Here is a 17,510-nt window from a genome sequence, read left to right as displayed (position 1 = left end):
TTTTGAAAAGGTAAAATATAAAAACAAGTATCTGGTGAGCTGGAGAAGAGTAGTGACATTTCAGCTTCATTATTGATATTGCTATTGTTTTCTATTAACCTTTTCATCCCTGAGCACACCTCCTGAGAGGTGTTCAAAAGAAGAAAGACCTTTTATATTTGATTTCTCTCCTCTGTGTCTACAGTTAAGTTACACAAGCAGGACTAGGAAGAAAAGTGAAAGATGTCCAAAACTGAACTCACATTGCCTTGGCCTCTGTTGCTTAAAAATAAAAAGCTTGTGATTAACACAGCGACTCCAACTAGCTTAACAATGGGGATATAGTAAAATGATATAGCAGGATCTTATAGGACATAATAATAAAGGTATATTCAAGTATCCAAAATGAATTGAAACCAGAGAACCAGAGACTCGGTTTCTTCATCCCGTCTTATAAATGTGCTTCTGCTATGGAATAGATTTCTCTTTCCAAGTTCATGTTTTAGAAAAATGGCCACCATCAGTGATCCCAAGTTTACATCTCCTGAGATAAACTGAAATCTGTTTTTATTGGAGAAGGACTCTAGACCAGAGGTGAGCACATGCCCCAAGTTGAATGGATTCATCAATGGGCCAGAAGACAGAGTCATATTATTAATAGCTGCTTCCATATAATCACACGAGGAAATGGACAATTCTGATCAAATCAGCCAAGTGTGAGGAGGCCAAACAGTTGGTTTCTTTTGCAGAGGGATATTAAGTTGGAAATGTAGGTCAGAAGCTGAAGAAAGAAAAACCCCAAATCTATTTTTCTGCCCAAATTTGTCCCTAATTCAGATACTAGTTGATTGAAACCATTGAACATGTCAAAAAATTAACCATTCACATTCTTGCTAGAAATTGAAAAGTTACACAAGGATATTCTTCACAGTTTCATCTTAGAACTCCTTTTTAACAAACCATCTCCTCGTATCTCTAAGACATATTATTTGAAGTAGGCTTGAATGCTCAAGACCTGAATAGACTGTGTTCATGAACCCAGGTTGAAGTGGTCAAAGAGTCAGTGCATCAGCAAACTCCATATTTGCTTCCGTATTTGTTTGGTCCTCAGGCCATAGATAATGGGGTTTAAAGCAGGTGGAATGACCACATATAAGTCAGCTAGCAGCACTTGGGTGTGCAAAGGCACTATGTCCTGCCCTAGCCAGGCCACATAGATGGATGCCATCCCAGGTAGGTAGTACAGAGCCATAACCAGCACGTGGGAGCCACAGGTGCTTAATGCTTTCAACTGAGCATTCTTTGAGGAGAGATTGAAGACTGCCTGGAGAATCAGGGTATAAGAAGCAGCAATGAAAGCCACATCAGAGCCCACAATAATGGAAGAACCAATTAGACTATAAAGACTACTGGACATGGGGTCTGTACATGCTAACTTGGCCACAGCCATGTGCTCACAGTAGGAATGGAGAACAATATTGGAGCCACAGAAAAGTAGGTGACTCACCATATAACTTAATGGAGTCATGAATATGACAGCTCTGATGGTGATGGTCATACTCATTCCCAGCATCACTTGAGGCGTGAGAATGCTCTTGTAGTGTAGAGGCTTACAAATGGCCACATAGCGGTCAAAAGCCATGACCAGTAGCAGCCCTGTCTCCATAGCTGTAGTTGCATGGACAAAATACATCTGAGTGAAACAAGCATTAAAGCTGATGGAGCTGCCTCCTGAGGAGAAGATGCTCACCATCTTGGGCACTACAGAGGATGCCATAACAATGTCCACAGCAGCCAGAACACAGAGGAAGCAGAACATGGGCTCATGTAGAGTGGAATCCATCAAGATTATGGTCAAGATGAGGGTGTTTCCTAACAGGGTTATGATATACATGGCACTCATTGAGATAGCCAGCCAAAGATGTGAAGACTGCAAACCTGGGATACCCACAAGGAAGAAGGTGGCAGGGGTTTCCATTGTGTGGTTGTAAGGTGACCCCATCATCACAGATGAGTCTGTTTTCCTGTTAATTGCATAAAATGATGTAAGAAAAGAATGCAATCCTGTGAGATTTATTCCTAGCTGTGGTGTTAGGAAAGCCTGGTGGTATTGTCAGTTCAGAACTAGAAGACTTACATCTGACAAAGTTATCCTGCCACACCTCCCATCCACCTCATTATTCTTTGCCTCATTATTCATTATTCAAAGATCGGCTTATGGGTTACCTCCTTTGGAAGTCTCTTCTGTACTTCATCCACCATTCCATGTCAAAGCTAAATTATATACCTTCTGAGTTTTCAATGAATCTCACATACTGACCTCTGAGGGACCTAAATTAACAATTCCAATGCTCTACCCTTGACTTTATTACATTCAATCATATGTATCTTGGTCTTGGACTTATACCAAGTTTGTGACACATGCTGTGGTGTGCAAGTCCATTAAAAGAAGATATGTGTGCTCATTATAGCAAACAGATGAATGAATGAGAAATCAGAAGAAAGAGTTTTTCTTTTATCTTTATATGTTCAGTTCCTAATATTTAATATTTTTAATGGAACAATGAACTTCCTGATAATGAACATCTATACATATCATATTTTGTATCCCCAGTATAGTGCTAGGCAAAAGATGAATGCAGCATCCTTCTGATTAACAAAATGAATTGGTGAATTCATGAAAATAAAGTCATTAAAGAAATACATAATTTTTCATAGGAGATAATAAACTGGAAATATTTATAATCCTTACCTTTTCTTTACTTCAACCTGGATTTCCTCGTTGAGCTAGGTTCATTTAATATATTAAACAGCTGCAAATAAAACTTTAGACTCCTTTATAGATGACCCTCAATAGGTTTTTATGATTCTTCTATATAAATAACTCTGATAAGCTGTAAAGACATTGCAAAGTACAATAAAACTTTATTATTTAGAATTTTGAGGATATGATTGCAAACCATGGTCTTTATTGAACCAGATAAACTGCCACTAACAACAACAAAGCCTAATTGTAAGAAATGCCTTGTAATGGAATAGACTGAATAAAGTAATAAGCTCTGCTTCCTGGTCATATTAAAAGAACCTTGAGCCGAAACCGGTTTGGCTCAGTGGATAGAGCATCGGCCTGCAGACATCTTGATGTTTATAGTCACTGAATGAGACATCTTCAGTGACAGATCATGAGAAGACAATGGAAAGCTTTGTTTTACATATCCTGTACAAATCTACCTTTTTTCTGTGCACTGCTCATCCCTCCTCTCTGCACTCTGGCAACTTCTAGCTGGTCATATTTTTCATTTCTTTGAGGCTTTTATTTTTCTTATTTTTTCCTTCTGAATTAATTCTGCTAAGAGGTTCATATATTTTATTCCTTTTAAATGACAGGACATTTGGATTGTTGATCATATTTTTTTTTCTCTCTTCAATCTATTACTGAAAAGTTTCTCCTAAGATCAACAATGATCTCCATAATGCCCAATTTAATGATTTCTTCTCATTCTTTAAATTTTACCTGACCTATCCAAAACATTTCCTATTACTGCCTACTCCTTTTTTTTATTTTACATACTGTAAAATGCACAAATCTCAGGTATGCAGCTTTATAATGTTTTATAAAGAGAACATACAAGCACACCACATGACCACTACTTAGAGCAAGATACCGACACAGTTGCTCCCTGGTTGTTAAGATGGTCTTCAGAAAACTCTGATCAAGAGCTCTCTTAAGACACTTCCAACACAGAACCAGCCTCTGCCTTCAGTCCTGCTATGACATTCACATAAAAACCTGGAGGGCCAATCGCTGAAGAAAAGTTTAGATAAGTTACTTAACTCCAAGAAATGGACCGTAAGAGATGTGAGGATTTTTCATTCTTATTTAAAGGATGGGAAATACACAATCCAAATTAAAATTATTTAAAAGTAAAGGCAGTAATGTATATTATGGAGCCTTTGTGTTTATAATAACCCTATGCCTCCCCTCTCCAAATAAAGATGCTTTCAATCAGGCCTACTGCTCTCTTATAACTCCTGTGGTCTCCGAAAACTTCTCTCCATTGTACCATGGTGGAACTTACCCCTTTTTCTACCAAAGTAGTCATGTGCCCCCTGCTCTCTCCCTCTCTCCATCCTCTCATCATTTCCAGAAGGTGATCTTGACATCAGAAGTACCCACCTGACTTGCCCAGACCTTTAAATGCAATGGAAGGCTTATCTCTCCTTTCTAGAATGACCCTGGCTTTCAGACTTATCAGCCCAACACCCAGTCCCAGGTCAGTTACCTACATTCCTGGAGTTTTCTCTATTCAACATCCTCTGATGTGTCCTCATGTCTTTTACTCTAAAGAATGGAGACTTATACAGGATCCTTCAAGAGCAGCTTACGATCAAATATGAACAACAGAGAGTCATTGCCACTTTCAAAGATGTCCCACTGCGGGTCTTCTTTCCTCTTTAGGTTCTCTATCATCCTGCTTTTTTTCTGGACATCCCAGCTTCCCTTGGCCTTTGCCTATTAGCCAAACACTGTAACTCCTCCAGAGACTGGATTTTCTCTGTGCTCTGTCCCCTGAGGTTTTCCAGATTGCAGGAGGAAGCAGATGCTTAGTGGATCAAGAATCTTTGTTCAAGTCCTCAGAGGGTACCTAAGAGTGAGAAGAATGTAGAGTGCATTCTGAAAAGAAAACACCTAAATTAGATTTGTGAAAGCCTGATATGTGCCAAGCACCTTGCTGAAGGCTTTTCCCAAAGATGATCTCATTCAATTGCCATAACCTTCTAAAGTAGCTGCCATTATTACATCTTCATTTTGTAGATGAAATTGAGGAACAGAGGTCACAAAGCTAGCAAGCCAGAGTCAGGATTCACATTCTAGCAATCATAATTCATTTCATTGGTACAGAACTCTTCACACTGATAATATACATAATCTCTCAAAGACCACTCCATTGTTCAGTTCCTCAGTTCTGCCTGGGGGCTTGAGGTGGGCTTCGCTGTTTCAATATTTCTCATGTGTCTCTATTATAAAGTCCTATTTGAGAAAATAAAAATAGAGTGTAAGGGAATCAAAGAAGATAAGCTTTTCAAACTAAAGGAAGGGCAAAGATATGAAAAGACAAAATATTCTCCAAACAGAGAATAAACCAGAGAAGGTAAAGTGTAGGGTAAGTACTTGAAAAAGAATGAAAATAAATGAGGCCAGAAAATAAATGAGGTGCATGGTTCATATCTTAAAAGTTATGACTTCTACCTGGGCATCATCACAGAGCAGAAATATAATAAAGTGAAGGGAAAGAAGCCAACAAGCACAAGATATAAGATTAATTTTTTAATGGCAAAGGAAATAGAGCCATATGGAAATATGAAAAATCTGGAGTTGATGCTACCTGCTCCCAGTGCCCCAGGTCCTCAGTGGAGATACAGTTACTAGTGATAGTGATTGGTGAGAGGCCTTTGTTTCCTTTGGGGGGGCAGGAGAGTGCTTCATACCTTCCTCAACCTGACTCATCACAATCCTAAAAATAGAGGTGGGTGATTGAAGTCCAATTTATTAGCCTTATCATCTGTTAGAAGGTCCAGTCTTCAAACCTGTGCAAGAACTAGTCCCAAAACTGCTGTACTTAAATGTTTAAATTCTTTAGCCTATGAGTTTCTGTTGCCTATAGGATAAGTCAGAGAACAGGCCAGAGCATAAGCATAAATAACAACAATGTGGGATATTGATAGGAAAGGTGAGCAATCAGATGAAGAATACAAAGGAGGTGCCACCCAAATAGCCCCAGCATGATATGAGGCTAACCTGTGACAGGGCCAATGGGACAGATGGACCACTTCCTTCTGAGATTCAACCTGCTTCCTATTAAGATATCAATGGCAGGAGTGGATCCTCATAAACAGGGTGTGGCCTTAAACTCACCACACCCAGTATCATGGCAGAAGGGTTTCAAAAAGAAGAAGAAGCATTCCCAAAGGATGACAACTCAACAGAATAATGATACAGAGAAAAGGTATTCCATATATATAATAATAGAAGCAAGAGCTTTCAACATCTTTGATTTCCCACCCTTTGGAATATAATAAGAAAGATTAAATCTACAACTCAGTAGGCCAAAGTTTTATTTGAACATGACACCTAGGCATAAGGGCCAGTGTCAGGCTTGTATGTAGGTGTGTTTGCATTTCTATATAAGCGTAAATGCAAGTAAGTGTTGACACACAACCACTTTCAATCACACAGCCCTTTTCACTTGAGCTGCTTTTCATTAGGACCGAAGGGAAGAATTTCACTTTGTGCCAGAGAATCCAGCCACAATGCCACCCAATGAAAACAGTCTATAAGATTTCAGTTGCTTCTTCAGAAAAAGTGTCTCTTTATTATAAAATACAGCCAAGTTTTTCATTCAGCAGAATAATTCTCCTTACAGTTGGTTCAGTGTAACAAGTCTCTTGAGGTCGGGATTTAGATAGGGTCACATCAATTTCTTATGATCTTTGGCTTTCTGTCATGAGACTCTTTACTTCCAACTCCCTACATGCATCCTTCCTTAAGGTATCCATTGCTAGAAAGCTAATCAATAAATACAAACAACACTTAAGTGAGCATTTAATTTGTCTTTCCAAATGTATCTGTTTCTCATATTTATTTAATATTTGAATGAAAAGCAGTACTAAAAAAATGAAAAAGTGAATGTTTTTTTTGTTATAATATCTGTTCACATTGCATCTCATTAAATTTTACTTATATTTTAGTCTTAATGTTGATTATATTTTAAAATTATGACTTTTGTTACATCTGTCTCATGGTTCCTTTCTTTTTCTTTTTTTTTTTTTTTTTTAATATATTTTATTGATTTTGTACAGAGAAGAAGGGAGAGAGACAGAGAGTCAGAAACATCGATGAGAGAGAGTCATCGATCAACTGCCTCTTGCACACCCCCCACTGGGGATATGCCCGCAACCAAGGTACATGCCCCTGACCGGAATCAAACCCGGGTCCCTTCAGTCCCCAAGCCAATGCTCTATCCATTGAGCCAAACCGGTCTTGACTCTTTTTCTTTTTTTTATTGATTTCAGACATCAGGTTCAGGAAAGCTAAATATCATGATGAAATGATGAAATGAAAATTAGAGGTATTAGAAAAAACCCAATATAATTAAGAGGTAATATGCAAATTGACCATCACTCCAACACACAAGATGGCCACCCCCATGTGGACACAAGATGACTAGCAGGGGAGGGCAGTTGTAGGCAATCAGGCCAGCAGGGGAGGGCAGGTGGGGGCTACCAGGCTTATAGGGGAGGGCAATTAGGAGCAACCAGGCCTGCAGGGGAGGATAGTTGGGAGGGACAAGACCTGCAAGGGAGGACAGTTAGGGGCAACCAGGCTGGCAGGGGAGAGCAGTTATGGGTGACCAGGCCAGTTGGGGAGAGCAGTTAGGGGCTATCAGGCCAGCAGGGGAGCAGTTAGGCTTCGATCAGGCTGCAGGGGAGTGGTTAGGGGGTTATCAGGCTGGCAGGCAGAAGTGGTTAGGAGCAATCAGGAAGGCAGGCAGGCGAGAGGTTGGGAGCTAGTAGTCCTGGATTATAAGAGAAGTTCCAGATTGGAAAACATCCCCAGGCTGAGGGACATACACACACACACATACACACACACACACACACACACACACACACACACACTGAACTCCCCACCCCTGTGCACAAATTTTGTGCACCAGGCCGCTAGTGTGAATATAATTGGAACCCTAAGTGATCATACATTTTGGATATCCCAGTCGTGAGGCAAGTAACTGGAATACCCAAAGAAAAATCAGAAGTCACTTTTGTGGTTGTTATGTAGTGGTCTTTCCTTTGCACTTGATTACCTCCTTTTGTGTCATGCCCAATGATAGTGTTTTGCATACCCAAAGCCCAATAATTGCAACGTCTTCTTGCCTATTTTGTTTAATATGTTATGGAGTTTGTAATCATACTTGTAATGAATCCAGCTCTACCCTTTGTCATCCCTCTGGGAAGGGAACACTGAGAGGAGACTGCTTTGTTGATCTGTGCACTCCCAGTTTGGGGAATAGGGTACAGTTAATGTCTGCTGTGTTGGAAATGTTAAATGCACAACCATTCAGACCTTGAGGAAAAGGCCTTTCAGTTCTTTCACAGATAAGGAAAATGAGGATCAAAGAAAAAGTAGAAGCTCTAGAGGGTTGTTTTTTTTTTTTGTTGTTGTTGTTTTAAGGCTTAATTATTACCTCTTATAAACTGAGTTTACGTTGGACAATTAATTGTTTTACCACTTTTGGGAATGTCAGTTTCATCTGAAATTTGGGGAGAGTAATTTCTGCCCTTTCAGTGTAGCTATAAGAATCACATTAGTAATTTTAAATTCATAGAATTTAAATAGCTTAGTGTTTTATATATATTATCCGTTTTCTACCTGGAAGTATGTTCCTATAAATGCTAGAACTCATAACTTTATCTTACTGTGTGACCCATTCACAAAACACATTATGATCCAGAATCCTACAGGTGGACAGACCCAGGGATTAAGGAGTGTTTCTGTGAGAAGGAGAAGGTGTTTCTTTCCATGGAGCCCTCACAAGATTCAGGCCACTTGATGGGATCAGGCCTGCAGAGAAAATTGAGAGCAATGTTGAGACATGGTCATTTTGCCTCATTTCCTTCATTGAGCTGATATTTTTTTCCAGGCCACATTCTTGCATGAGTGGAATTCCCCATACCAGTCAGGCATATAGATTAGTGTTGTTTTTTTCTAGAATACTTAATGCTTTATTAGTACATGCATCTTTAGCAGATTCTTGATTATGAAAAGCTTACATCTTGTAGCTCAGACCATTTTAATAAAATGACCTCAGATTTATATTTATTTACTTTTAAAAATAGATTTTTTATTTATTTCAGAGGAAAAAGGAGGGAGAAAGAAAAGGAAACATCAATGATGAGAGAGAATCATTGATCAACTGCCTCCTGCACACTCCCCACTGAGATCGAGCCTGCAACCCAGGCATATGCCCTGACTGGGAATCTAACAGTGACCTCCTGGCTAATAGGTCAATCTTCAACCACTGAGCCACACTGGCTAGGCTGACCTCAAATTTTTAGGACTTATATTAAAATATACACAGACAACAGAGTAGAGAGTATTATATAACACCACAATATATTATATTAGGTCTAGTAATAATTAATGTCGTTTTCTAATACTTTTTTTTAAATCAAATTTATTTAAACAATACAACAAAATTTAATCAACAATATAGTTGCCGTTGTTTTCTACTACTTGTGCCCAACGCTCAGGAAGCATTTTAATCCCTCGGTTGTAAAATTCTTGTGATTTTGATGCAAAAAATTCGGTCAATGCATTTTTGAGGCATTCTTCATTATTAAATTTTTTTCCAAGAAGAAAGTTTTGCAAAGAACGAAACAAATGGTAATCGGAAGGGGCAATATCAGGAGAATATGCAGGTTGAGGGAGAACTTCCCATTCCAACTGGCGCAGTTTTTCAGCAGTGATTCTTGCAGTATGCGGTCGTGCGTTATCGTGGTGAAGAATTACGCCCTTCCGATTAATCAGCGCGGGTTCTTTTTCTCTTAAAGCTTGGGCTAACCTTTCCAATTGGGCACTATACACTGCACTTGTAATGGTTTGGTTAGATGGTAAAAGTTCATAATGAAGAATTCCTTTAAAATTCCACCAAACACACAACATCACTTTTTTCACATGCAAGTCAGGTTTTGGCGTGGGCTGCGGAGCCTCATTTTTGTCCAACCATTGAGGCCGCCTTTTCAAATTAACATACAGCACCCATTCTTCATCTCCGGTAACAATTTGCTCTAAAAACGGCAAACGGTTTTGACGAGAGAGGAGCGAACTGCAAATTGTGACTCTTTGATTACGGTTGTTGTCGGTCAACTCATGAGGAACCCATTTTCCAAACTTTTGGACTTTGCCAAGTGCACACAATTGATTGGAAATTGTTTTTTGTGAACAATTTAAAGTTGTCACAAGCTCTTGTTGGGTAATTTGAGGATTTTGCACCAAAAGAGCTTGAAGAGCTTCTTGATCAAAATTGGACACACGGCCTCGACTACTCTTGTCATCTAACGAAAAATTTCCTTCACGAAATTTCTCAAACCAACGCTGGCATTTTCTGGCGCTAACTGCATCTTGACCAAGAGCACTACAGATGTTTTTTGCAGCCTCACTTGCTTTTCTTCCTAATTGGAACTCGTAAAGTATGCTCTTCATCCGCCATCTTCTTAGCCCTAGTTTTGCAACAAAAAACAAACCAAACACAAACTTTTTCAAGCAAAACTTGTTAATTGCACTTCACACGTTCTGTAGATACCACGTGTTTGAAGGTTATGTCAATACAAGTCAACGCCAAGCAAGATTTTAAACGAATGTTAAAAACGACATTAATTATTACTAGACCAGATAATCTCCAATCAAACCATTTGGTCCATGCAGCTTAAACTTTATGTGCAGTTTATAAAGTAAGAGTATCCTGTCCTATTTCCTCATGTGTCAAATGTGAATACTACTTACCTCATAAGATGTCAGGACATTTGTAAGAATTACACGACATGTAATTGCTGAGTAAACATTAGTTGATATTTCTATTACTGATACTGTCCTTGTTTTACCTTTCACATCTCAAATATCCTATAGTTATTAAACAAATATCTTTTCCTCTTAGAATTCAGAGCTGTACATTCTTTCTTCACATTCTTTTAAAATTATTAAAGCTGGAGACCACTGGGCCTAGCATCTCAGACTTCTTGAAGTTCCCATTTGGAAGGCTGCCATATTTAAACACATGCACTTATTTGAGAGAGGGAGAAGGAGTAGTCATCTGATCATAGTTTGTATCTTCAGGATTTGAAGAAGCCGCTCTCGGATCTGCTTAGGGCGGACAGCATAGACAATGGGATTGAGGATTGGAGGAATGAGGAGGTAGAAGTTGGCCAACAGAGTGTGGACTGGAGGAGGCACCTGGTGACCAAATCGATGAATGAGGGAGGAAACGGCAATGGGAACATAAAAGATCAGAATTGCACAGATGTGGAAACCACATGTCCCCAGGGTTTTAAGCCTGGCCTCAGGTGTGGCCAGCCCCATCACAGCTCTGAAAATCATCACATAGGAGGTAGCAATGGCCACTGAGTCCAGGATCAGCACCAGAAAGCCAATGCTCAGCCCATAGACATTATTGATCCTGCTGTCACCACACGGCAAGGTGACCACAGCCATGTGCTCACAGTAGGAGTGCACGATGACGCGGGCTTTGTACAGGGGCAGCTGCAAGCGAATCATCATAGGCAGAGGTCCAATGTAGAGTATACCCCGGAGGAGGGCAGCCAGTCCCAAACGTCCCACCATAATATGAGTGAGCACTGTGGTATGATGCAGTGGGTCACAGATGGCTACGTAGCGGTCAAAAGCCATAGCAACAAAAATGCCTGACTCGACCGTGGCAAAGCAGTGAATAAGAAACATTTGGGTCAAGCAGGCATCCAGGCCAATGTCACCAGCACCAAACCAGAAGATTCCCAGCAGTTTGGGCATGGTGGAAGTGGAGAGAACCAGGTCAATGACAGCCAGCATGCACAGGAAGAAGTACATGGGCTGGTGCAGGCTGCGCTCTACTCTTACCACAGCCAGAATGGTGATATTCCCCACCACAGCCACCAGGTACATGGAGCCAAAGGGGATGGAGAGCCAGATGTGCAGGGACTCCAGCCCTGGGATGCCAGTGAGCTGGAAGGAGCTGGGTACCGAGCAGACATTATGAAAAGTGAGCATAGCTACTCATAAATGAACCTTCTCACTTAGACCCCAAAATGCAGTAGAACTTTTTTTCTAGAAATAAAAGACAAGAGGATTTTATTCTTAAGTCCTATAATAAAGAATAAGATCATTGATAAGATGCCATAAACTTCTTTCTCAGATGAAATTATAAAATGTCACAGTTTAGGTGTCATATTATTGTTATTATAGTACTTACAAATTTACCAAGCACAGGCCAAAATACATATTTGATGAAATGTCTGAGCATCTTTTTGTAATATGGTTCTCAAGGAGTAATGTTCTTGCATCAATGAATGAAATGACCTAAGGCAGACAAGTATCTAATTAGTCATTTAACTCTTCAGAACTGTGTAGTATCTCCCAGGATCATATTTGATTTCAAAGTGAGGATTCCTTGAAAGAAGAGACACATTAATGTTGAGAAATACAAATAGCAATTAATTTTATTCAGCACTTTTTATGTCATGTCATTCTTTTTTTAAAAAAAAAAATATATTTTATTGATTTTTGTACAGAGTGGAAGGGAGAGAGATAGAGAGTTCGAAACATCAATGAGAGAGAGTCATCGACCAGCTGCCTCTTGCACACCCCCCACTGGGGATGTGCCCACAACCAAGGTACATGCCCTTGACCAGAATCGAACCCGGGGCCCTTCAGTCCCCAAGCCGACGCTCTATCCATTGAGCCAAACCGGTCCCGGCATGTCATGTCATTCTTACAGTGTATTTTTTTTTCAGGGTCTAAGAGATACCAGAATGTGTTCCTATGTACTATATTACAGGAATGTCAAGGAAGGGAAGAAGCTTTGTCTTCTATATTTTGAACCAGTTGGGTTGAATGAGCAGAGTAGTCAGTAAGTAGTCTGGGCTTTAGAATTTCCCAGATATGGTGTCAGATCCTGGTAATAGGAGTTTAGACAAGTTACTTTAACTCATTAGATAAATACAACTAACTTCATTCCACAACAGACTTAAGCCATTGTGACCTAGAGAAGTCATTAAATGCTTTCTCATTTAATCTGACACTATAACACCAAGCATTATATCTTTTCAGAATAATGTGCAAAACCCAAAATACATTCAATCAACTCCAAAGAACTCTGGAATGCCTGTCGCTGAAGGGAGCCATGATTCTGGGAGGATAGTAACCTATGTAAATCTGTTGTGGTGTCTTTATCCCACAGAATTCCTCTCCATAAACTGTGTTTTCTCCATCTCAAGGTTCTCATAGATCACTACAAATGGAAATAGAGACAGTGATGGCAGTAGCAGTAAAGTGGAATACTACTCAGCCATTAGAAAAGATGAAATACTGCCATTTGTGAATATCATGCTAAGCGAAATAACTCAGACAGAAAAAGTTAAGAACAATAAAAGGGGACTTGTCTATTTTACTTTTACCAGTTATTAACTGACTTTTATAACTTTATGTTATACTAAGCAAAGGTGTAATAATGTGGAGAATGTTGTTTTACTCCAGGAAAACAAGAGTCCTTGAAGTGGAAAAATAGGCAGGACTTGCCACGTGACTATGCCTACTGTTCCGATGCTTGCAGAAATTACTCTCCTGTTAGTGAGGAAACTGTGTTAGCAGTTTGTCTTCCCTTTTGATGCCATTTGTGTCGCATCACTACTGAATCACACCCTGGGGCAGTTATTCCCTTCTAGATTTGGACCTAAAAGTCATGTCATCTCACAGCCCAAATTAAATATGAGGCTAAATTTGTACGCATAACGAATTAGGGGCATATGAGTTCTCCTGAAAGCAATCAGGCCTCATCTCACAACTAGAGAGATGTCCTTCAGCTGCTAAGATGGGGGTAGGCTGAGCATTGGTGACCACCCATTCTTCCCTATGATCCCAATACTCCTTATCTATGTTCCCCTAGTCAGAGCAGCCCTCACACCTTAAACACAGCAGAAGGAGGCTACTGTACCTCCTTTTCAAGGTTCCTGTGAGGGTGTAAGGAATCACGGAAGAATATCCTCCCACCTGAATTCTACCCAGATACATTTGCCAACATCAACCACAGCTTTTACCATTCCTCATCCTGCCTCCTACCCTCCAACAAGGCTGAATTTTGTCCATTTCCTAACGGCATCATGGTCTTCTGCCTCTGAGAATTACCTATGCCCTTTCCTGATGTTGAAATATTCTCATCTCCTCCACCTGGCTAATCCTTACATATGCACCTTGCCACAACTTAGATGTCACCTTTAAATAGTCTGCTCCAACACTTACTCTCTGCTTGGTACCTGTCTTTGTACTGCACACATAATGCTCTGAATTGCCTGATTATATGCATGTTTCCCCAAACAGAATGTGTTCCATAAGAACAGAAAGCATGCCTTCTCTTTTTCTCTAGTGTAATCCCTTTGCTAACACAATGTCTACCTATGTTGAGTGAGAATAAAATATTGTACCTACTTAAAGCACCCAGAGATGTTTTCGGAAGGACTTGAATTGGTGTTAGTGGATTAGAGGCCTTTTCAGCCTCCTTGCGTTTGACTCTGTGGACTCCACCCCTTTTAAGTCCCACTCTGAGAGAATTCCTTCCTTCTGAATCTTATCTTGGAGACTTATACAAGAGCACAAGCTAAGTGTCCCAACTGTTCATCCTTATAGACTGGGAACTCTTCCTGATGACCCCTGTTTCTTTCCTAAAATCCCCTTTATAAGATGCTCTTACCTGGGCTGGGTAGTGTCAGAGAACAAGAGCCTGTGGCTCTGCAAATACCTCTGAGGCCTGGCACATTATAAGCATTCTATTCAGGGCTTCAGAGAATTCCACCTGGACTCATAACCTTCTCACTTCCCTCAGTGGAGAAGGAAATAGCAGGCTTTGTCCCAGAAGGATGGACACAGAACCTAAATTTAGGCACAGCTATCCCTGCTATGTCAGAGTTGGTCCAAAGAAGTCTAAGGAGACAGACCTAATTGAATCTGATCCCTTGGGTCCATCTCCTGCTCTTGTTCGTTGCTGGCCTCCCTGGAGTCTGAAGCTATTCTAAGGACACCAAGTAGAAATCAGAAAGGCCTTTCTAAAGGAGGGATGAAGAATATCCTTGAGACTAGATCTCAGCCTGGAAGCAAATCTCTAACGAAGTTTGATATCCTTACAGCATTTGAAGATGATGGTAGAGTCTTGAACTAACGTTAAGACAAATCCATGGCTATTCCCTAAAACCTAGATACAGCAGACTTATCCCCAGTTTGGTTTACATTGTGAGAGAAGGACCTTGTGGTCTTGTGGGTTGAGCAGCACATCTCCCTTACATCTTAACCTAACCTTCCCAACCTAACATTCCATTCGATAGAAAGAAGAGAAGCCAAATGGAGAGAGCAGTTTCTCTTGTATCTTAATAGGATCCTCATGGTTTGCTGGGGCATTACGCTTTAGGACGCATGTCAAGACATGGCCTTTGACGCACCAAAGGTTTAAGTTTGCAAGCCAACACAGCTACTACCAAAGGCCTTCTCTACACGCGTACCCACTATGTAACTTTGAGCTCCATTGCTTTAAGGATAAAGTGAGAATAATGCCAGTCTCTGAGTAGTTCTTATAATTAAGTTTTTATTCATTGAGATACTGGATGGAAAGAAGCTAGAAAGAAGACAAACGTATTAGGTGCTTAATAAACAGCATCCTTGTTGTCAACATGACTGCTGTTGTTTTTGTGTCTTTGAGAGACATTAGCTCTCATAAGCCTAGAAGAGACATCCTAATTGTCTTTTTTCAGATAAGGAGCTCATATGGTCAGGGCAGGGGCTAATTCAATAGAATCAGTACAGAAAGGATCTAATTTTAAATTCCTATATCCCTTTCAGAGGATCTGACTTCTCTGGAACCTCAGGAAAAGCTAGGAATTTCTAGAAGCTTTCTACCTGCTCCCCAACCTTAAATTTTACATCCTATGTAAAACTGCTTTCAGTTGCTGCAATATACATGGTTGTTTATTCTTTTTATGCCTGTGCACATGTTATACCCTCAGTCAAGTAACATAGGAATGCCATTCCATACAGATTCATATCTAGCTTTTGAAACATGGTTCAGTAATCACCACCAACTGAACTCTGCCTTCAAATTGAAAATGTAATTGTAGGTAAGCTAGGATGTTTAGTACCTGGATGTCTTGTATAATATTAAAAATGATAAGTATTCAATAAATCAAATCAATTAGACTTGAATTATATTGTTAAAGGTTCATGTAGTAAGGCTTCTTCCTTTAATAATTTGACTTTATGTGCCAACTCTCAAGACAACCATGAAACAAGCCAGTCAGAGAAAAACAAATATCATATGATTTCTCTTATATGTGAAAACTAATGAACAAAATAAACAAAATAGAAATGGACTCATAGATACAAAGGAAAAAACTGATGGTTCCCAGAGGGTATGGGGCTTGGGGTACTGGGTGAAAAAGGTGAAGGGATTAGGCAGTACAATTTGGTAGTTGCAGAAGAGCCACAGAGATGTGGTCTGCAGTGTAGGGAATATAGCCAATAATGTCAAGATAACTGGGTCTGAGTGATCCCCTTCTAGGAATATGTATTAAGAAACCTAAAACCCCAATCAGAAAGAATATAAGCACCCCTATGTTCTTAGCAGCACAATTTACAATAGCTAAGATCTGGAAACAGCCCAAGTGCCCTCCAGGAGATGAGTGGATAAAAAAAGCTTGGTACATTTATACCATGGAATACTATGCAGCAGTAAAAAAGAAAGAATCTCTTACCCTTTGAAATGCTAAGTGAAATAAGTCAGTCAGAGAAAGACAAATATCACATGATATCACTTATATATGGAATCTAAGCAACAAAGTAAACTGATGAACAGAGTGAATCCAGAGACACGGAAGCATGGAACAGTGTGTGAAATCCCGGAGAGAAGGCAGGGCAGGGTGGGTGGAAGGTAATCAACCAAAGACCTTGTATGCATATATGCATAACCCATGGGCACAGATAATAGGGTGCTGAAGGCCCGGGGTGGGGGTGGAGGCAGTCTGGAGGGGGTTATTGAGGGGGGGAAGGAGACATATGTAATACTTTCAACAATAAATACTTATTTTGAAGAAGGAGGAGGAGGAAGAAGAAGAGGAGGAAGAATAGGAGGAAGATGAGAAGGAAGAGGAAGAAAGAAGCTGGAATAAAACAACTGGGTCTGGCCCAGGTGGGTGCTTGTGTCAGCAGGGGGGCCACTCTTTAGTCTGCATGGTGTTCTAACCCCTTTATTGTACATCTGGAACTGGTGTGGAATGGTATTGAATGTAAATTGTGGTTGAAAATAAAACAAAAACAAAAATAAATCAGTATCCCAGAAAAAAAAGGATAACCTTTTAAAACTTATAGAGTTATGCATATGAAATATGCAGAAGACCATTAAATTAGTTTTCCCCATAAAATAATATCTTAAATCTATAATAAAGAAATCAGTGCATATTCACCCTTGAAAGATGAACCAGAAACATGGTCCGGGCTCATTCTAACACTGTCCAGGAGAGGGCGTCCTAGCCCAAAAGTGAGGAAAATCTCAAGCTTCATGTCATTAAAATATTTTATTGAGCTCTAACTGTTTGGTTCAGTGGATCGAGCATCAGTCTGGAGACTGAGGGGTCCCGGGTTCGATTCAGGTCAAGGGCATGTACGTTGGTTGTGGGCACATCCCTGGTGGGGATTGTGCAGGAAGCAGCTGATATTTCTCTCT

At 40.1% G+C, this 17,510-nt stretch overlaps 1 protein-coding gene across 1 annotated transcript; it reads right to left on the bottom strand.

The window, feature by feature from the left end:
- Positions 1 to 79: 79 nt before the first annotated feature.
- On the bottom strand, positions 80 to 11,800 carry LOC311627528 (uncharacterized protein; the record flags this gene model as incomplete). Its single annotated transcript, XM_084894037.1, has 2 exons — positions 80 to 2,090; positions 10,863 to 11,800. 2 exons carry the CDS (start codon positions 11,798 to 11,800, stop codon positions 1,040 to 1,042), a joined length of 1,989 nt encoding a protein of 662 aa, XP_084750163.1. The 3' UTR covers positions 80 to 1,039.
- Positions 11,801 to 17,510: the final 5,710 nt, after the last annotated feature.

This window comes from Pipistrellus hanaki, assembly GCF_964339955.1.
Source record: "Pipistrellus hanaki genome assembly, chromosome: 9".
NCBI lineage: Eukaryota > Metazoa > Chordata > Mammalia > Chiroptera > Vespertilionidae > Pipistrellus > Pipistrellus hanaki.
Note: the sequence above shows the minus strand (reverse complement) of the source record. Positions and strands in the feature narration are given on the sequence as shown.